At 38.8% G+C, this 21792-nt stretch overlaps 1 protein-coding gene across 1 annotated transcript in view; it reads left to right on the top strand.

Annotated features, from left to right (window-relative positions):
- The first annotated feature begins 271 nt into the window (after positions 1-271).
- The window catches only part of ASXL2 (ASXL transcriptional regulator 2), a 130299-nt gene continuing 108778 nt past the window's right edge, over positions 272-21792 (top strand). Inside the window, exon 1 of the mRNA XM_082672073.1 lies at positions 272-543. Within this exon, the coding sequence (XP_082528199.1) occupies positions 487-543 (57 nt within the window). The 5' untranslated portion in view covers positions 272-486. The remainder of the gene's footprint in view (positions 544-21792) is intronic.

The following is a 21792-nucleotide window of genomic DNA, read 5'->3' as shown; positions in this document are numbered from 1 at the left end:
CTGTAGGCAAGAGCGCAAGACGCCCGACGCAGCGTAGCGTCGGACCTCCCCGATGCGCATGCTCTCTAAGCGAGGCGGAGCGCGGAGGGCGGGGGAGTGGCCAGGCGCGGCGGCTGGCCGGCTCGTTCTCCCTGCATCCCCGCGCGGGAGGCTGGGGCGCGCGCGCGCTCGTTCGCGCGGCCGGCTGCGTACAGTAGTGACGGCCGCGCGGGAGCGGTCACATGACCGTAGCGGCTGCCTGTACAGTAAGGACCCAATATGGCAGCGGCGGTAGCAGTGGTAACGGCAGCAGGAGGACCGGCCGCCCCATAGACCGCCCCCCGCGCACCACCCCCGCCGCTTCCTCTGCTTGGGTGCTCCTCCGGCCTGACTTCCCCTTTCTCCCATCTTTCCCGGCACCGCGGGAAAAACAGCGCAGGGCAGAGCAGGCAGGGAGGGCGGCCGCAGCCCGGACACGGGAGCCTCCCAGTCAGTTCAAGACCCGACATGAGGGAAAAGGGCCGTAGGAAGAAGGGCAGGACCTGGGCGGAGGCCGCCAAGACGGTAAGGAGGAGGGAGCGGACGGGAAGGCTGGGAGGATTTCGTTCCCTCGCCGCCCGCCGGTTGCAGGGGAAGGGAGGTCAGTGGCCCTGCGACCCGGCTGAGGGGGCACAAAACCGCGCTGTGAGGGCGGAGGTTAGTGTCGGGTTTGTGGTCCCTGTGGGAATGGAGGCGCCCGGCGGAAGAGGGTCACCGCGGGGCTGTGGCTTCTCCCTGCGTCTGCGACGAGTCCTCTTGGTGTTTTGAAGCTGCTTCTCGGGGTCACGACGCTCTCGCCCCCACTCTGTGGTAGCCCCCGCCCCGGCATGGGGAAGTCTCTTGGGCTTGCACAGTAACCGGTTCTTCTCCCTTGTGTGGCTGAAGAGCCCCCATTGGATGCAGATAGGAGAAGGCTTGTGCGTGTACCCAGCCCCGGAAAGAAGAGGGGAGCGCTGGAGCTGGGTAGAATTGACCCGCTATAGCAGACACGCCGCCTGACCCCGGGCCCCTTGCCTGTCTGGGCTCCCGGCTCAGGCCGGAGGTCACGAGGCTCTTGTTTTACGTTTGTTGTTGGAGCTGAAAGTGCAGGAGGTGTTTAGAAACGAAGTAACAGGTGGGACTTGTAGAATTTTTTTTTTCTGTTTCCGTAGAGACCTACTCTGAACAAGGCAGCAATGCATGGTGGGACCTGTAGTTTACCCGGCCTTGACTTTTCCGTAGCTAAAGTGATGGTGGCCTCACGAAGTTGTAATTAGTGGATAAAACCATCTTTTTTTTTTTTTCCTTCTAAATTTATTGTAACGAGATTTAGAGGTAGGTTTTAAAAAATAGAGTATTGAGGATGAATGAGAAGTTATGTTTTATGAAAAAGTTAAAAGCGTCCACTATGTGGAAATGAAAGGTTTGGAAAAGTAAGGTTGCAGCAGAAAAGTAATAGGGTATAACACAGCATTTTAGTGTTGGGAAGTGAGAAGGACTGGAGGCATTATCTTTAATGGTGAATCATGTCAGTAATACTTATTCAACATGGAGAGCCCTTCTAAATGAACCTTTATTATGTGTTGTGTTTTATTTTTTAAAGGGGAGTTTTCTGAAAAGTAATAAATGTTCACTGTAGGAAAACTTGTGGAAAATTATAGAATTTTAGTATAAAGAAGGAAATAAATCATGTATTTCACTTCTCAGAGCTCTGTTAACATTTGGTATATTACTGTCCAGTCATTTTTGTTTATTTCCCCCAATCTGGGTCCTATTGTTTATTCAATCTTACACATTTGTTTTGTAAACCTTGTGCATTTGTTTTGTAAATGTTTTGTGTTAGGGGGTTGATGAGTCTTCAACTTGTATGTGCTTTAGTTGGAACTGTGAAAGAAAGTGAATAAATAAAAGCACATTTTATTTGTTGGGTGTCTTCACTTAACCATATATCTTCATAATTGTGACTGCTGGTCGTTTCTCTCTAAAGAAAAAACTCTAGAATTAGTTTTTTTGGGTGGTGGGGAAATTGGTCCTTCACAGAAGACTCTTTTACTTTGTTCTACTTGATCAATACTACCTCAGGACCTCTTTTATTTAAGGAAGGATGGTAAATTTTATTTACAGGTAAGCAGATCCCAACTCTAATTATGTTAATTAATTTTAAGTCTCTAGAATGTCCTGAGTGCTTTTTGAATTATCTCTTTGGATAAAATAATCATTGAGAGATTGTGGCAGGAAAAATTTGCATCTACTGTTTAGATTTTCCTATAATAAATTAGTATATTTGCTCATTTATAATAAATATTTCAAGCCTTAACTAGTTATGTGGAAGTACTTAAAAGATGTAAAGACTAGTTTAATCAATAGAGCTCTGAGTTCTGAAGGGATTAGTATGTTAGTGGCTTGGTATTTTTATTTGATTCTGGCAAATGTGTAAGACTTCAGTCTAAATCAAAATGAATTTTAGAAAGAGAATGGTGACACTAAAACTTTTCTTCTTTTTTCTAGTAGCCAAAATCTAGAAAACACTCTATTCTTTTTTTTCTTTCTTTTTTTCTTAACATCTTTATTGGAGTATAATCGCTTTACAATGTTGTGTTAATTTCTGCTGTATAACAAAGTGAATTAGCTATATGTATACATACATCTGCATATCCCCTCCCTCTTGCACCTCCCTCCCACTCTGTCTATCCCACCCCTCTAGGAGGTCACAAAGCACAGAGCTGATCTCCCTGTGCTATGCGGCTGCTTCCCACTAGCTATCTATTTTACATTTGGTAGTGTATATCTGTCAATGCTACTCTCTCACTTCGTCCCAGCTTACCCTTCCCCCTCCCCATATCCCCAAGTCCATTCTCTAGTCTGAGTCTTTATTGCTGTCCTGCCCCTAGGTTCATCAGAACCACTTTTTTTTTTTTTAGTTTCCATATATATGTGTTAGCATACGGTATTTGTTTTTCTCTTTATGACTTACTTCACTCTGTATGACAGACTCGAGGTCCATCCACCTCACTACAAATAACTCAATTTTGCTTCTTTTTGTGGCTGAGTAATATTCCATTGTATATATGTGCCACATCTTTATCCATTCATCTGTCGATGGACACTTAGGTTGCTTCCATGTCCTGGCTGTTGTAAATAGAGCTGCAATGAACATTGGGGTACATGTCTCTTTTTGAATTTTTTCTCAAGGTATATGCCCAGTAGTGGGATTGCTGGGTCATATGGTAGTTCTATTTTTAGTTTTTTAAGGAACCTCCAGACTTATTCTCCGTAGTGGCTGTATCAATTTAATTCCTACCAACGGTGCAAAAGGGTTCCCTTTTCTCCACACCCTCTCTAGCATTTATTGTTTGTAGATTTTTTGATGATGGCCATTCTGGAACACTCTACCCTTTTTTGTTCGTTTTACCATCTATAAAATGAAGGATTAAAGTAAACCTCAGTGTTGGAAAGGTTGCTGTTTGTAGGAGGAATAGGTAGAAGTAAATGTGGAAGGGATAGGCAAAAGTAAATCTTTTAATATTTTCAGATGCATAGTAATGAGATCAGAAAATTAGTGGTTTGACAAATGGAAAGTTTAACTTTGACCTAAATTAGGAAACTGTGTATATTTATAAGATCAAGAGGACCAGGAGAAGTAAGTCTTAAACTTATTTCATAGGCATTAAAGTCAAATGTTCTAGTAACAGTTTCAGAAAGGATATATTAAAGTTATTTACTGAGTATAGGCAGTATCTGCTTCTTATTTCATTGTGTTCTTGGTACCTGCATTGTAGAGCTATCCTGTTTTAGGGAGCATTATTAAAATGGGGTTGTATTCCTGACCAATGATATAGCAACAGATAAATAAAATTATTCATTCAATAATATATATGTATATACATACATGATTTGGGGTGTTGTGTGTATGTGAGAGAGCTATACAAATTGATATGATTGCTATGAACAATCTGAAAAAGCAAAATAAGATTCATAATTATTATAAAATTATGCCAAAAGGCTGATTAAATGTAGAGTGTAGACTTGTAGAGTGTAGACTTCCAATAACTAAGGACACCAGACAGAGAAATAATGGGGTTGAGATTCAACTGAACTTGAATGCTCATTCACATTCACTACACTGGATTGTGTCCCTACTGATCTTATATTTGTTTCATATAAATACACTAGTTATAAAAAGCATTATTCAAGTATTTAATTAACAGTCTTACACGTTTTACATTTTATTATTATTATTATTTTTGGCCATGCCCCATGGCGTGCAGGATCTCAGTTTCCCAACCAGGAACTGAACCCGGGCCATGGCAGTGAAATCCTGGAATCCTAGCCACTAGGCCACCAGGGAACTCCCATTACATGTTTTAAATTTTAAAGGTGGCAGTGATGGTGGTGATGAAGTGATTTGGATGAGATATCTGTAGCATAGTGTTTGGTGCAATTTAAATAGAAAAATTTGTAGTAAGCCAGAGATATTGAGAACCATTACATTAACTTTAGAACTATGTTCAAAGTTCTGCTCATTCTTTTTAAAAAAACAAAACAAAACATTGTATCATGTAAACATTTGGTGACATTCTTGAGGAATTTAGCTGTTTTTGCAAAGCAGAGCTTTCGAAATAGTATAATCATAGTATATATACTATGTATATATAGTATATATACATAGTATATAATAGTATATATAATGGTATAATGATGATACCATTTTCTTTTTGATTTTTCTCTTGTCACCCACCACAACTAGGGCAGCATTAAAAGGGAAAAATGTCCTTTTAGGACAAGTTTGTTGCGATTGCAGATGCAAAAGGCAGAGAGGCAGACCTTAGAGATTGCACTAGAGGTACCTTTGCGAATCTTTGGGGAGTGAAGTGGTCAAAGTATAAGTGAAGTATGGGTGTTAGAGATGAGGAGCACAGCAGATCTTTAGCATGCGATTTGTAGACTGAAGAAAAAGTGGTTTGTTTTTATGTTTGTATTTCTATGTAGACTTCACTTAGTGGTTAATACTATTTTGAAAGCACATAGGTTTTTATTTATGTTATTTACCTAAAGTCATTTAACTTTAGGGAATAAGTTGGAAAATAGAAAGTTTCTATTAAAGGAGTAACTCTCATATGCTAATTATTTTATGGAGGAAGTATTGAAAACAGAAAAGAATTACTTAAAAGTAAAATGATAAAATTTATGTAATGATTAGAAAGAAAAACATCTGAAAATACACTTTAGAAAAAACAGACATATTAACTTAGAAATTTTCAGTACTCTTAATCTTTACCATGAGTAATTTTCTTCTAGGAGTATGGCTGGGCCTGGTAATACCTTCTTGGATCTATATTGACTAGGCCAGAGTCCTTGTATGTCTGTATTTGTATTATATTTATAGTTGTATTAGAATCTCCAGGAGAGGGTTTGCATCTTGGAAAAACATATTAAAGAAATCTATTCTTTTGTAATGTTGGTTGTTTATTTATTTATTTTTGGCTGCATTGGGTCTTCGTTGCTGCCCACGGGCTTTCTCTAGTTCCGGCGAGCAGAGGCTACTCTTCGTTGTGGTGTGAGGACTTCTCATTGGGGTGACTTCTTTTGTTGTGGAGCATGGGCTCTAGGCGCGTGGGCTTCAGTAGTTGTGGCACGTGGGCTCAGTAGTTGTGGTTCGCAGGTTCAAGAGCACAAGCTCAGTATTTGTGGCGCACAGGCTTAGTTGCTCAGCAGCATGTGGGATCTTCCTGGACCAGGGATTGAACCCACGTCCCCTGCATTGGCAGGCAGACTCTTAACCACTGCGCCACCAGGGGAGCCCCTACATTATTATTATTATTAATTTTTTTTTTTTTTTTGCGGTACGCGGGCCTCTCACTGTTGTGGCCTCTCCCGCCGCGGAGCACAGGCTGCGGACACGCAGGCTCAGCGGCCATGGCTCACGCGCCCAGCCACTCCGCGGCATGTGGGATCCTCCCGGACCGGGGCACGAACCCGTGTCCCCTGCATCGGCAGGCGGACTCCCAACCACTGTGCCACCAGGGAAGCCCCCTACATTATTTTTAATTTCAGCTCTATTGAGATATAACTGACATAAAATTATAAGAGATACATTTATGAAATTGCTATCTGCAAGTCTGTTTGTGCTCAGTGATTTGATGTAACATTCTTTGCTTCAGCGATTTTCATTCTTGCCTTAATGTTGAAGTAAAGTTCCCCTGTGTTTTGCTCTTGAATTTTGTATTATTTTCGGTTCATCTTTCCTTCTGTCCTGTTCTCATGATCCTGTCTTGAAAGCCCAGAAATTAAGGAAAAGGAAGGGAAAAAAAAATCTTTTTTGAACACATATTTCTGTGAGAGGTGCTGCTGCTGCATCTCCTAGAATTATGACAGGAGCTGAGAAAATGATGTCAGATTTGCAGAAGTCCTTGCTGTTTCCTCATCCACAAAATCTACTTTTAAAAGGCTGTACGATTTTGCTGTCGGTGAAAGGGCATTATATTTTCACTACAAAAGCTGTCTGGGAGGAGGCCACTGTGTGTGGAAGATATAACTACAGGGAACTGATCAGTAAGGTTTGTTAAAACCTGCTATCTTTGTCCTTTTTACAAGAGCCTCTGAATGCCCCTCCAGTTCTGTTTTCTTTCTTCCCATATCTCATAGAGGCCATCCTCATAGTTTATAGTATTGTAGTATTGTGCAATTTAGTATTTTTAGTACAGTTTGATTTATCATGTTTTAGTGTTTTTTAAAAGGTTATTGAATATACTTAGTTTTAGAACTCTTTAGATATGACTTAAAAACAATAGTGTTTAAATTGAGTTACTGTTACAGTTATATAGGCTCGTTATTTAAAAAAAAGTAGAACAGCAGTATGTAGAGATTTAGTCTTGAATGAGTCACTATACTGAAAATAGGGATTAAGTGAAAGTCTGCATACACAAATATTGAAAATAATTTAGTTACCAAACAAATTAACTATAGTTATAGTTGATAGTCTGAATACAGCTTTCTGTACTTTTAAACTTGTATGTAGAAATATGTATAAACATGTACACCTATCTATATTTTATGTACAGTTCTTCAATTTGCATTCTTTATGAATGTCAAGAATGCCTTTTAATGCCATTACTTATGTATCTGTTTCATTCTTCTTAATGATTTCTTAATATTCCATTGTTTTTAGATGTACCATCATTTAAAATAGTCATTTATAGTTTTTTTTCCCCTTTTGTAACAGATACTTCAGTATATATATCTGGGCGTATGTGTATGTACATTTGTGTGAATGGAATAGTTAAGATAAAGAGTTTGTGAACTTGAGTTAGTGGCAGTTTATATTCCCCTCCAAAATTTTGAAGGTTCTTGTTTCTTCCCACTTTTCTCTGTTATCCAAGAAATCTATCAGTCTTTACTCTGCCATTTTGATATATTAACAAAGCATTTCTTTTGTTATTTTGTTCATTAGAACTTAATGGAAATGTTCTATATCTGTGCTGTCCAGTGCACTAAGCCACTAGTCACATGTGGCCATTGAGCACTTGAAATGTGGCTAGTTTGACGAAGGAACTGAATTTTGAATTTTATTTAATTTTAATTCATTTAAGCTTAAATAGCCACATTTGTTTAGTGGCTACTATTATAGAGTAACTTCCTACGCTTATTGACTGTTTGTATATTTTTCAGTAAACTTGTCTATTCAGATCTTTTGCACTTTTTTTTTTTTGCTTCCTGGTCGTTTTTATACTAATTTCTAAGAGTGATTTGTAGGTTAAGGAAACTGGCCCTTTGTCATATGTGTCACAGATCTGTTTCCCATTTTTGGCTTTTGACTTGATTTATGCAGTTTTTTTTAATTCTGCAGACATTTTTTATGTTTTTTAAAATATTTATTTATTTATGGCTGTGTTGGGTCTTTGTTGCTGCGCGCGGGCTTTCTCTAGTTGCGGCGATTGGGGGCTACTCTTCGTTATGGTGCACAGGCTTCTCATTGCGGTGGCTTCTCTTGTTGCGGAGCACGGGCTCTAGGCGTGTGGGCTTCAGTAGTTGTGGCATGCAGGCTCAGTAGTTGTGGCTTGCGAGCTCTAGAGCACAGGCTCAGTAGTTGTGGCACACGGGCTTAGTTGCTGTGCGGCATGTGGGTTCTTCCTGGACCAGGGCTTGAACCCGTGTCCCCTGCATTGGCAGGCAGTTTCTTAACCACTGCGCCACCAGGGAAACCCGACATTTTTTCTGTTAATGTAAATAAATTTACCAATCTTTACCTTTCATGCTTTTCTAGGTTTTGAGTCCTATTAAGAAAAGCTTTCTCAAAGATTATAAGTTGAGTGCTTTTAAAGAAAATGATTAGCCGTGAAGGTATATCTTCCCCAAATAAAATACATATTTTACTGTGAACAAGTAGGAGGAAATTCAGTTTATATATGTTAGTAAGTCTGTGCTCCTTGAAGGCAGAGACTTCTAAATGTTTCTACCTGCAGAACTTAACTTGCTTTCTTGTATGTGAGTGCTAAATCTTTGTTCACCTTTTTTTATTGGATATAAAAGAGAAGACACTGTTCTCACATTCAAGAGAGCACAATTTGAGTAAAATTAGTCAACTATATTAAGTATTGTTTGCCAGGAAAACTGGTTGAATATCTTTTTTGTGAAAAAAAGAAAGAAAGAAAGTTACTTCAAGACACACCAAGGTATTTGCCTCCCAAGACCCTTTTGAATTACATTTGGACATAGGGAAGTTTCTGTGATAATTCTTACTTCTGACCTTGCTTGACAAAAACTAAAATAGGTTAATGGTAAATACAGATGTACTTAGTCCTGGGCATCAAGGGACATTGTAAACCTTATTAATTATAGCGTCTTCTCAGTAATTTGATCTATGTTTTAGTAAAAAATTACGTTGTGAAAGACTTTTCATTTGAAAATTCTTTGGCTGCTGACATTTAGCAGTTGATACTACATTTAGAATGGACTTTCATTGGAGTTCACAGCTTGGGATGGCCCAAATCATCTTGAATCTTTAACCCACTGATGTCTGAATTATTCAGTAGCTGGTTTAGCCATATTCAATTTCAAATAAAGTGCTTAATGGTGTTAGTGACTTATTCTAAATAGTAACATAAAAATTTAAATGTGTTGCTATTGATTTATAGTGATTAGTTTCCTATGTGATTTGAGTGGTTCTGACAAATTTTGTAAGTTTAAATGGATGGTACCCATGAAATGGGTTGATATTTTAGGAAAGGTTTTCTCTTTTACATTGTTTGTGTGTGGGGGAGAGAGAGAGAGGGAGAAAGAAGATGTCAAAAAGAGATGGATTACAAGATAAAGATAATAGAAGAACACTTCTCATGCGTATCATTAATCACCTATGAAAGACACAATGAGGAACATAGGACTGTTTTTTTGGCTGACCGGTGCAGCCTGAGGGACCTTAGTTCCTCGACCAGGGTTCGAACCTGTGCCCCCTGCATTGGGAGCACGGAGTCTTAACCACTGGACCACCAGGGAAGTCCCAGGACTATTTTTAATAGCAACTTGGGAATAACCTTAACAATCTGGATCTGATCTTTATTGAGTTTATTATGTCAGCTTGAACAAGTTATTTAAACCAGTGCTCAAACATTAATGTGTAAAAGAATCACCTGGGGAGCTTATTATAATGTAGATTATTATTCAGTAGGTCTGCAGTGTAGCCAGAGATTCTGCATTTGTAAAAAGTTCACAGGTGATGCTGGTGGTTTGGTCTAAGAGCCACATTTGGAGTTGTAGGGATTACACTAAGCGTTCTCAATTTCCCCAAACTGTAAAATAGAGATAACAATAGAATTTACCATTTGAAGTGTTAGGTGATTAGGCTAGAATGTGTGAAAAGTTCTTTGTACAATGCCTAGTATGTTGTAAGCACTGTTTGTTAACATTACTGAAAAATTAGTAAATGTAGATCATTTTATGTTTCTGAATGGGAAAACTAAATATTGTAAAGATGTTATTTCTTAGCAAATGGGTGCAGAGGTTTGAAACAGTTCTAATGAAAAGCCTCTAACCTCGGGGACCCCATTTGCCACTTGTTTCCCAAGGTCAGTGTGGAATCACACAGGACCTAAACTAGCTATGGACAAGTTTGGAAACCCACTGAAAGATCCATCTCATGCTTTAGGAGATTCTGCCCCAGATCTCACTCTCTTGACTTATACTTTGTGAACTGCTGTGGCAAGGAATGGCAGGCAGCCTCTGGTTGCTGAATGGCTCCTGGCCAAAAGTCAGCAAGAAAACAGAAAGGGACTAAAACCTGCCAACAAGTAAGCTTCCTGGTAAGCTTGGAAAAGAATACAAGCCCAAGCCTCAGATAAGTTCACAGTCCCAGCTGTCACTTCAGTTTCAGCTCAGTGAGACCTTAAGTAGAAGACCCTGTTAACCCATGCCCAGAATCCTGACGCAGAGAACTGTGAGATAACTTTGTATTGTTTTCACCTTTTATAATAAAATATAATCAAAAAATAAATTTGTGTTGTTGAGGATGTATAATAGCAAACTAAAAGTATTACTGAAATTTGGTGGAGGAGGGAACATGGTAAGGTTGGTCTCAGGGAGGGTTTGGCCTGGGTATTCAGGGGTAAATATGGATAAGGGTATTCCAGGCAGAAGAAAGGCTGAAAAAATGCAGCATATGTTGTATGCATGCTATTTACCTTTGAGTATTGTGAAGTGTAGTAAAAGAAAAGTCCAGAAAAGGTAAGCTGGGACTAAAATGTTGTGAGTTGTACAAATTGGGCGGACAAATATTTTTATTCTAGTTGTAGAGAGTTTTTATGCAGGCAATAACATCTGTGTTTTGGGCCATTTGTGGGGTGTATTGTAGAGAGCTGAAGAATCTAGCTATGGTGAGGTTATAAGGGTTAGAGTGGGGCTCTCTTGAGTTAGAAGGATGGGTGGGAGTACACTTTTTTTTTCTCATTTTATACCTATTCTCTGTACATCTATCCCACTTACAGGTCTCCAACAGAAGCCTATGTATTAAGTTCTGCCAGTCTCCTAAAGTTTTCATAAATACAGGAGGTTCTGGAATGCTCTTCAACACAACAGTATTGTATGATTCTTGAGAGGAAAAAAGAAAGTAAATTCTTTCCCCAGTTATTCTAGCTCATGTTGATTTTTCTTTTCTCTGAATTCTCATACCACTGTTCTTTCCATTCTACTATCCTGTGTGCCGCTGGTCTTCAGGTTTGTTGAGGTGGTAGAATCAGTCAGGAATCTGTTGCACAACTCCAGGGGAACCATTCATATTTACATATTGTATTTATGTGAATATTGCCTCCTGGAGTTGTGCACCACAGTGGCTCTGGGTTCCATGATGCTTTTTGTGAAAACATCATTAAATATTTGTGACAACACCATTAAATATTGATATATTTATTTGATAAAAGGTAAGAATAGTTTTGCCAGGAGAAAACCTATTACAAGTTTGTGATAGGAAAGTCACACCTTGAGAACAGGTGGGTGGGCGGCAAGAAGGGCATCTTTTCCAATCTTTCATTTAGTATTGGATTTACTTCATGTGTATTTCCCAGGTCTGTTTCCTGGCAGACAAGAGGTGGTAGCAAATGACAAAGGTTTAATGAAAATGTTTCCTATTAGCTGTATATTTTTTGTGAACACTTATTACCAGGTTGAGAAAGTTCCCTTTTATTTCTAGTTTGCTGAGAGTTTTTGTCATGAGTGGATGTTGAATTTTGTCAAATGCTTTTTCTGAATCAATTGATCATTTGCTTTACTTTTTAGACTTTTAATATGGTGGATTACATGGATTTTCAAATTTTGAATTGCCTTGCATTCCTGGGGAAAGAAACCTCACTTGGTTGTGGTGTATTGCACTTTTTATACATTGCCAGATTGGATGTGTTGAGGACATTTATGGTTATGTTCATGAGGGATATTAATTTGTAGTTTTCCTCTATTGTCTCTGTCTGGCTTTGGTATCAGGATAGTGCTGATCTCATAAAAAAGGAAGTCTTCCTTCCTATTCTACTTCCTGAAAGAGATTATAGTTGATCATCACTATTCGTGGATTCAGTACAGTTGACCCTTGAACAGCTCAGGTGTTAGGGGCGCCAACCCTCTGCACAGTCAAAAATCCTTGAGTAATTTGTAGACGGCCCTCCATATGAGCGGTTCTTCCATATCCATGGTTCCTCATCCATAGGTTCAACCCCCTTGAATCGTGTAGTACTGTAGTATTTACTGTTGAAAACATTGCACATATAAGTGCACCTGTGCGGTTAAACCTGTGTTGTTCGAGGGGCAAGTGTATTTGTGAATTCACCTGCTTGCGAAAATATAGTCCTCACCCCAGACAGTGCTCGGCACTTTTGTCCATTCATGGACATTCGCTGAGTGGCAAAGCAGTTGTCACCTGACACTGAGGTCTCTGCTGAAGTTAAACAAGGTGATCTTCTGCCTTTTCATTTCAGCTCTCATAGTGAAAATGTGTCCTTTTTGTGGTCTATTCAGTGCAATGGTGTTTGCATTTTTGTGCTTTTTGTTGGTGCTCTCACTATTTAAAATGGCTCCCAAGTATAGTACTGAAGTGCTGTCTAGTATTCTTTTTTTTTTTTTACATCTTTATTGGAGTATAATTGCTTTACAATGGTGTGTTAGTTTCTGCTTTATAACAAAGTGAATCAGTTATACATATACATATATCCCCATGTCTCCTCCCTCTTGCATCTCCCTCCCTCCCACCCTCCCTATCCCACCCCTCTAGGTGGTCACAAAGCACCAAGCTGATCTCCCTGTGCTATGCAGCTGCTTCCCACTAGCTATCTGTTTTACGTTTGGTAGTGTATATATGTCCATGCCACTCTCTCGCTTTGTGTCTAGTATTCTTAAGTGCAAGAAAGCTGTGATGTGCCTCATGGAGAAAATACCTCTGTTAGATAAACTTTGTTTAGGCATGAGTTGCAGTGCTTTTGGCCATGAGTTTAAAGTCAGTGAGTCAGTAATATGTATTAAATATCTTTAAACAGAAACACACATAAAGACAAGGTTATGTATTGATCAGTTGCCAAAAATATGACCAGAGGCTTGCAGGAACCTAACTCTGTATTTCATCTAGGAGCGGTTCTTCAGTATTTGCTAATTTAGTTTTCATGGTGACGTTATAGAACATAACTATTGTGAATAATGAGAATGAACTGTATGTAGAACTAGTGTTATTTCTTCTTTAAATGTTTGATAGAGTTCACCAGTGAAACATTCTGGGGTCTGGAGATTTCTTTTGTGGAAGCCTTTTAACTATAAATTCAATTTCTTGTATAATTGTAGAGCTATTCAGGTTATCTGTGTCTTCTTGGGTAAGTTTGAGTAGTTTGTGGTTTTCCAGGAATTGGTCCATTTCGTTTAAGTTGTTGAGTTTGTCTGTAGTTTGTAGTATTCCCTTATTGTTCATAGAGTCTGTAGTAATATATCCCCTCTTTATTCTTGATAACTGGTAGTTTGTCTTTTCCCATTTTTTTCTGCTAGAGATTTACCAGTTTTTTTTTTTAATCAATTGAAAGAACGAGCTTTTGGTTTCATTAATTTTTTTCTCTTTTTCTATTTTCACTCTTATTGATATTTACTATCTTTATTATTATTAGTGGTCACTTTTCATTCTCCCCTCCTACCAGCCTCTGGTAACCACTAATCTACTTTCTGTGTCTGTGAGTTTGCCTATTCTGGACAGTTCATGTAAATGGAGTCATACAGCATGTGGTCTTTTGTGTATAGCTTCTTTCACTTAGCATAATATTTTCAAAATTCATCCATATTGTAGCATGTATCTTTTTTATGGCTGAATAATATTCCATCATATGGATATACCACCTTTTATTCTCTTCATCAGTTGATGGTTATTTGGATTGTTTATACTTTTTGGCTATTATGAATAATGCTGCCATGAACATTTCATGTACAACTTTTTGTGTCAACATATGTTTAATTCTTTTTGGTCTATAGGAGGGACATTGCTAGGCCATATGTTAACTCTATGTTTAACTTTTTGAGGAATTACCAAACTGTTTACCGTATCAGCTGAACAAGTTTACAGCACTACCAGCAATGTTTGAGGGTTCTAATTTCTCCTTGCCAACACTTGTTGTTTTCCTTTTTTCCCTAAAATAATTATATCCGTTCTAGGGGATGCAAACTGTATTTTCCTAATGAATAATGACATTGAGCATCTTTTCATATACTTACTGGCCATTTGTATATCTTTTTTTTGAGAAATATCTATTCATATCCTTTGCCCATTTAAAAATTGGATTATTTGTCTTTTTGCTGATTTCTAAGAATTCTTTATATACTGCATACAAGTCCCTTATCAGACACATTATTTGCAAATATTTTTTCCATTCTGTGGGTTGTTCTTTCACTTTCTTGGTATGTCCTTTGGCACACAAATTTTTAAATTTTGAGTAAGGGTTTATTTTTTTAATTTAATCATTAGATAATTTCTGTTTCTCTATTTTCATGTTTACTCTTTTGTTATTGATTCATCCAGTGACGTTTTGTTTTGGTTTGGTTATTTTTCAGTTGAAAAATTTCCGTTTGGGGCTTCCCTGGTGGCGCAGTGGTTGAGAGTCCGCCTGCCGATGCGGGGGACGTGGGTTCGTGCCCCGGTCCGGGAGGATCCCACATGCCGCGGAGTGGCTGGGCGCGTGAGCCATGGCCGCTGAGCCTGTGTGTCCGCAGCCTGTGCTCCGCGGCGGGAGAGGCCACAACAGTGAGAGGCCCGCGTACCGCAAAAAAAAAAAAAAAAAAAAAAAATTCCGTTTGGTTTTTCTTTATATCTTCTACTTTGCTGAAACTTTGTATCTTTCCCTTCATTTCAAGCATGTTAACCCTTGGAGCATTTTTATAATAGCTGCTTTATTTATTTATTAGGTTGCACCGGGTCTTAGTTGTAGCAGGTGGGCTCCTTTGTTGTGGCTTGTGCTTTTTTTTTTTTTTTTTAATTGAAGTATAGTTGATTTACAGTGTTGTGTCAGTTTCTGGTGTACGGCAAAGTGATTCAGTTATCCGCATCTATATTTATATACTTTATTTTATTTATTTATTATTTTTGGCTGCGTTGGGTCTTCGTTGCTGCGTACGGGCTTTCCCTAGTTGCGGCGACCCGGGGCTACTCTTTGTTGCGGTGCACGGGCTTCTCATTGCGGTGGCTTCTCTTGTTGTGGAGCACGGGCTCTAGGTGCACGGGCTTCAGTAATTGTGGCTCACGGGCTCTAGAGTGCAGGCTCAGTAGTTGTGGCCCATAGGCTTAGTTGCTCAGTGGTATGTGGTATCTTCCTGGACCAGGGCTCGAACCCATGTCCCCTGCATTGGCAGGTGAATTCTTAACCACTGCGCCACTAGGAAAGCCCTATATTTATATATATTCGTTTTCATATTCTTTTCCATTATGGTTTATTACAGGATATTGAATATAGTTCCCTGTGCTGTATAGTAAGACTTTTTTTTTTTAATCTACTTTACATATAGTAGTTTGTATCTGCTACTCCCAAACTCCTAATTTATCCCTCCCTCACCACCTTTCCCTTTTGGTAACCATAAGTTTGTTTTCTGTGTCTGTGAGTCTGTTTTGTAAGTAAGTTCATTTGAGTCATATATAATAGCTGCTTTAAAGTCTTTGTGAAACTTTTCCAATATCAGTGTTATTTTGATTGTGTCTTTATTTTCTTTTCCTAAGCAAGCTGAGATTTTCCTTGTATACCAAATTTAGATTGTATTCCGGCCATTTTGAATATTGTATAATTGACACTCTGGGTCTTGTTTAAGTTCTGTGGAGAATGTTAATAGTTTTGTTTTAGCAAGTAGTTGACTGAATTGGGTTCAGGCCTCAGGTTCTGACCTGTGGGTTGTCTGTTCTGTGGGTTGTTGTTTCAATGTCAGTTAACTTTTCAAAGCCTTTTTAGTGATGTTTGGATTTGTCCCTGTGTGTACCATCAGTGGACTGTCTGGGATTTGGGTGGTGGTCTTGCCCATGGGTTGTGAAACCATGGCCTGTGGGCTAAATCCAGCCCACTGCCTGTTTTCAAAAATAAAATTTTACTGGAATGCAGCCACACCCATTTGTTTATGTATTTTTTGTGGGTGCTTTCATACTATAATAGTCATAGTTAAGCAGTTGTAACAGAGACTGTTGGGCCCACAAAACCTTAAATTTACTATATGGTCCTTTATAGAAAAGGTTTGCTGATCCCTCATCTCTCCCAGAGTCAGTTCTCAAAGACTTTCTGTACTTTTTAGTGTTCAATCCATGTATCCACAGCTCAGGTGTTAGCCAAGGAGTTCATAAGCAACTTTAAGGGATCACTTTCCTGAGTTCTTTTTTCTGCAGTCTTCCCAGTACTTTCAGATTCCCTGGGGCCTCCCCTTTTTCATTTATTTGGCCAGAAATTTGGAGCTTTCTTTTATCCCACTCCTCTGTGTACTTCCTACAACTGTGCCTCCATCAGGCCAAGCAGCAGGAGACGTGAGAGGGAAAAAGAGCATAGTTCCTTTGATTGGAGGGGAAGATTTCCCTCCTTCAGAGTTATGGGCATCTGCTTTCTCCGTTGCTGTTGTTGCCACAGGATTACTTGGGGTTTGAGGTACAAGAGAACAGGGAAAATTAAAAATAGAAGAAAGAAAGAAAATGAGGAAGTTTCTGTTCTTTCTCTGAGCATTTTGAGACACCTGTCCTGATGGAGCACTCTCTTTCCACACTGATGCCCATTTCCAGGTTTTGGGCTGTGTTGAGTTCGGATTGAGATACTGGAGGGGAAAAATTGCTAACATCATTGCCAGTTTGGAGGTACTTTGCATTCAGGTGTTCCTCAATCTGCCTGCTACTATTTATTAATACTTTGTTGGGACTTCCATGGTGGCCCAGTGGTTAAGAATCCTCCTGCCAATGCAGGGGACACGGGTTCGAGCCCTGGGCCAGGAAGATCCCACATGCTGTGGAGCAACTAAGCCTGCGAGCCACAACTACTGAGTCTGTGCTCTAGAGCCCGTGAGCCATGACTACTGAGCCCATGAGCCCTAGAGCCTGTGCACCTAGAGCCCGTGCTCCACAACGAGAAGCCACTGCAATGAGAAGCCCTCGCACCGCAACAAAGAGTAGCCCCTGTTCTCCGCAACTAGAGAAAGCCCGCATGCAGCAGTGGAGACCCAACGCAGCTATAAATGAATGAATGAATGAATAAAACATACATACATACTTTGTTAGATTTGATTTACTAATATGTATTTTGTTGAGGATTTTTGCATCAGTGTTAACAAGAGATCATTGGTCTGCAGTTTTCTTTTTTTATAATGTCTTTGTCTGGTTTTGATATTAGGGTATTGTTGGCCTCAGAATGAGTTAGAAAGTATTCCCTCGGGTTCTTCTGGAAAAAAAATTGTAGAGAATTGGTATAATTTCTGCCTTATAATGTTTGGTAGAATTCACCAGTGAATCTACCTTAGCCTATTTTGGAGGAGTATTAATTAATCATTGATTTTTTTAGATTGTCTGTTTCTTCTTGTCAAGTTTTGACAGATTATGTCTTTCAGGGAATTGGTCCATTTTATCTAGGTTGTCAAATTTGTGGGCATAATATTCCTTTATTATTCTTTTACTGCACATGGGGTCTGCAGTGATGTCCTCTCTTTCACTTCTGATACTAGTAATTTTTCTTTCTTTTTTTTTTATTTTAAAGCTTTAGGCTTACTGACTATATATAACTTTTCAAAGAACTCAGCTTTTAGTTTTGTTGATTTTTCTCTATGGTTTCCTGTTTTCAGCTTCACGTTTCTGCTCTAATTTTTATTATTTCTTTCTTCTGCTTACTTTGGATTTAATTTGCTCCTCTTTTTCTAGTTTCCTAAGATGGAAGCTTAGATTATTGAATTTAGATCTTTTTCTTTTCTAATATGAATTCAGTGCTGTAAATCTCTTTCTATGCCCTGCCTTTCCTGTATCTCACAAATTTTGGTAAGTTGTATTTTCATTTAGTTATGATATTTTAAAACTTCTCTTGAGACTTCTTCTTTAACTCATATGTTATTTAGAAGTGTGTTGTTTAATGTCCATATAGTTTGGGATTTTTCCAGTATCTTTCTGTTACTGATTTCTAGTTTAATTCCACTGTGGCCTGGGAGCAGTCATGGCACGATTTCTATTCTTTTAAATTTATTGAAGTGTGTTTTATGACCCAGAATGTTCTCATTCTTGGTGAATGCTCTAGTGATCTTGAGATGAAACCATTTACTTTGCAGAATCCTTAGCTGCTCCATTCAGGTTTTATAGCTACATTCTTTGGGAGTGATAGGGTGGAATATGCTTACCCCATCTTACCTGGAATTGGAACCCATCCTATATTTTGGAGTATTTCCTGTGGAAAGATTAGAAGTACAGTTACTTGTAATTTGCTATGTGGTATACTGCTTTATTTAAGGGTTGTACTAATTTATAATGCACCAGCAGTACATGAGATTAGTTTTGCCCCATAGTGGATACATTTTAAAGCTAACATTTTTTGTGTAGAAGTTATAGAGAGATAGCTGGGAAGTTCATCTGTAATAGAATAATATTGCCTTACACGGCTAGAAAAGTTTAAAATATAAGTACTTAAACGTATACATATTAGCCTGAAGTTTTCCCTATAAAATTTGGATTTCTCCCTCTGTTTACTTTGTCACCGCACCCTCCCTTTACCAACCTCCCTTTGTAACATGAGGGTTTTTTTGTTTGTTTTAAAATTTCCTTTGAAAGGTAGACAAAATGGAGATGAAGAAGACATGGCTGCTGTAAAGTGAAGGAAGGCTCCAAACTAATGTACACTGGGGTGGGGTGGAGATAACATTTTCTTCTGAAACCTTTTCTGACTTTCTCCATATAGAGACCAAGGGACATAGTATTGTTATAAATATTGTCAATTAAAAAAAAATCAGGTTCTTAGCTTTGTAAGCTGATGGAAGGAGTGGTTCTTTGGTGAGTGTCTTAGGTTGGCTTAGGATAGGATCAGTTTGCAAACACCAAATCTCAATGTCATATCATTGGAGATTCAATACATGGAACATTTAATTTAGTTAAATGTTTATTGAGGACTTTACTGTATGCCAGGCATGTGGGTGTAGCAGTGAACAAAACAGGAGAAAAGAAAAGATCCCTGTCTGTATGGAACTTAATTTGTGGATGGGGGTGGAAGACAGACAACATGGTAAATAAATAAATTATATGTTTTGTTAGAGGTAAGTGCTATGGGAAAAAAATTAAGCAAGATGGCTGGGGAATGCTGGGGGAGTTTGGAGTAGTTTGCAATTTTAATTGGGTATTCAGGCAAGGCCTCACTGAGAAGCTGACTTTTGACCAAACATTTGAAGGAGGTGAAGGAGCAAACTTTGCAGATACTCAGGGAAAGAGCATTCTACACAGAGGGAGCAGTCAGTGTAAAGACTGAGGCAGGAGTGTGCCTGTCTTGGTCTAGGAACTGTGAGGAGAACAGCGTAGCTAAAGTAATGTGATTGAGGAAGAGAGATGTAGGCGATGAAATCAGGGAGGCAACGTGTTTATTGCTAGGGCTAGACTGTTGCCTAGAATTCTTGGTAGATTTTCCTATCTTCTTGTTACAATTTACTTTCCAGCTCCTCTCATACTGAATGTCCTGCCTAGATGACTCAAGGACTTCTGGAATGATTCTGGATTGGCACTGGCCTGTGGAAGGTAGTTTCCATGGGGTATCATCCTTCTCTGTTGCAGGGAATAGCCAAGGTTTCAACAAAAAAATTTGTAAAGTCCTTCAGAGGCTTTCGGAAAATTATGACATTTTTATATTAAGTTTTAACACAGCCATTATTCAGAATATATTAGCTTCCTGGTTTGTTCAGTGTTCTTTATGCTGTATTTCTACAGTAAATTACTTCTGTCTGTATTACGGCAACTAGGATCTATATGTCTGTTGGATCAAGTATTGTTGAAATTGTGTCTGACTTCCCTTCTGACGGGATAGCGGTTTTACTGTTAAAGTATTGAACACCTACCACATATATAGCAGAAGTAATGCTAGCTAACTCAAATCAAAACATGATAACAAATAGGACAAAAAAAAAAGGAAAACAGGCTAATTTTACTAAGCACTTGTGTATGTAAATTGTAAATACAGCAATATAATAAAACAACACACCACGATTAATGAGAATTAATTATTCCAGGAACGCAAAGCTCCTTTGTTTTTAGAAAATTATCATCAAATTATTAGGTCAAAAATGAGAAAACTATATGTAGAGATGTCAAAAATGAGAAACTATATGTAAAGATGGGTACTTGCCCAGCTCCCTAGGCAAGGATTTTATTTTCTAGACTCCCTTGTATGTAGGTGGTGCCAAGTGACTTTTTTTTTTTGGCAGTACGCTGGCCTCTCGCTGTTGTAGCCTCTCCCGCTGCGGAGCACAGGCTCCGGACGCGCAGGCCCAGTGGCCACGGCTCACGGGCCCAGCCGCTCCGCGGCATGTGGGATCCTCCCAGACCAGGGCAGGAACCCGTGTCCCCTGCATCGGCAGGCGGACTCCCAACCACTGCGCCACCAGGGAAGCCCCGCCAAGTGACTATTTTAAAAGTGAAATGTCAGCATAAATAATGTGTGTCACTTCTGGGTCAAGGTATTTAAGAGCAGGGTGTGCCTACTGAATAGAAACCATCTGCACTGAACTGTTAATAATTTAGTTCACAGATGAATAACTGTTTATAACTGAATAATAACTTGTATTGTGTTAAGCTAATGAAATTTTGGGATTTGGTTATAGCACCTAGTGTTACCTAACAGGTATGAGCTATATGATTATCTCACATGTCAAAAAAGCAGTTATTTAAATTCAATATCTGTTTAAAACCTTTCAGTTAAAAGGAAGTGTTAAAACACATACATACCCAGGCAGGTAAGCTTAAGTAGAATTTCTTTCTCTATATGGGTGACTTAGATATAATTGACTCTGTGTTTGGTTTACTTAAATTTATTTTCCTCCTAAAATAGTAGTCTTGGGAATAGTGGAAATAAACTCAGCATATTGCCCTTTAAAAAAAAAAAAAATGACACAACAAAACTTCCATTACCTGACCACTTTTTTTTTTTTTTGAGTTTGGGCAGAAAGATGCTTTTATAACATAAAGACTGTTTTAGCCTAACTGCCAGCATGATAATGGTGGTGAAACACTAGAGACAAACAGTGGAAAAATTAGACCTACGACAAGAAAACTTGCTATCACTACTTTTATTTAGCATTGTTTTAGAAGTTGTAGCCAGTGTAGTTAGGCATGAAAAATAAATGAGGTGTGAGGAAGAAAAAAAGTATTGCTGTTTGCAGATATTATGATTGCTTATTTAGAAATCCCAAAAGAATCAACTAAAAATCTGTTAGAGATTTACATAAGAGTTCAGAAAGATGATTGTTAAGTAAACATATAGAGTTCCTATATACCAATAATTAACAAAAATATTATGAAAAATATATTTAGTAATATGTTGAATAAGAAATATACAGGATCTAGGTGAAGAAAATAAAAATTCTGGGAAAGGATGGAAAAATTGAAGAGAGCCAGTTTGCACCTGGATTGGAAGAATCATTATGATGAAGATTTTAGTTCTTGTCAAGTAAATTTAAAAGGTAAAGCAATTCCACTCTGACAAATCAAAAGTTCATTTGGGTTAGAATATATATATATATATATATATTTTTTGCAGTATGCGGGCCTCTCACTGTTGTGGCCTCTCCCACTGCAGAGCACAGGCTCCGGACGTGCAGACTTAGTGG

This window comes from Grampus griseus, assembly GCF_964374135.1.
Source record: "Grampus griseus genome assembly, chromosome: 15".
NCBI classification, from domain to species: domain Eukaryota; kingdom Metazoa; phylum Chordata; class Mammalia; order Artiodactyla; family Delphinidae; genus Grampus; species Grampus griseus.
The sequence above is the reverse complement of the archived record's forward strand: the minus strand, read 5'-3'. Positions and strand labels throughout refer to the sequence as shown.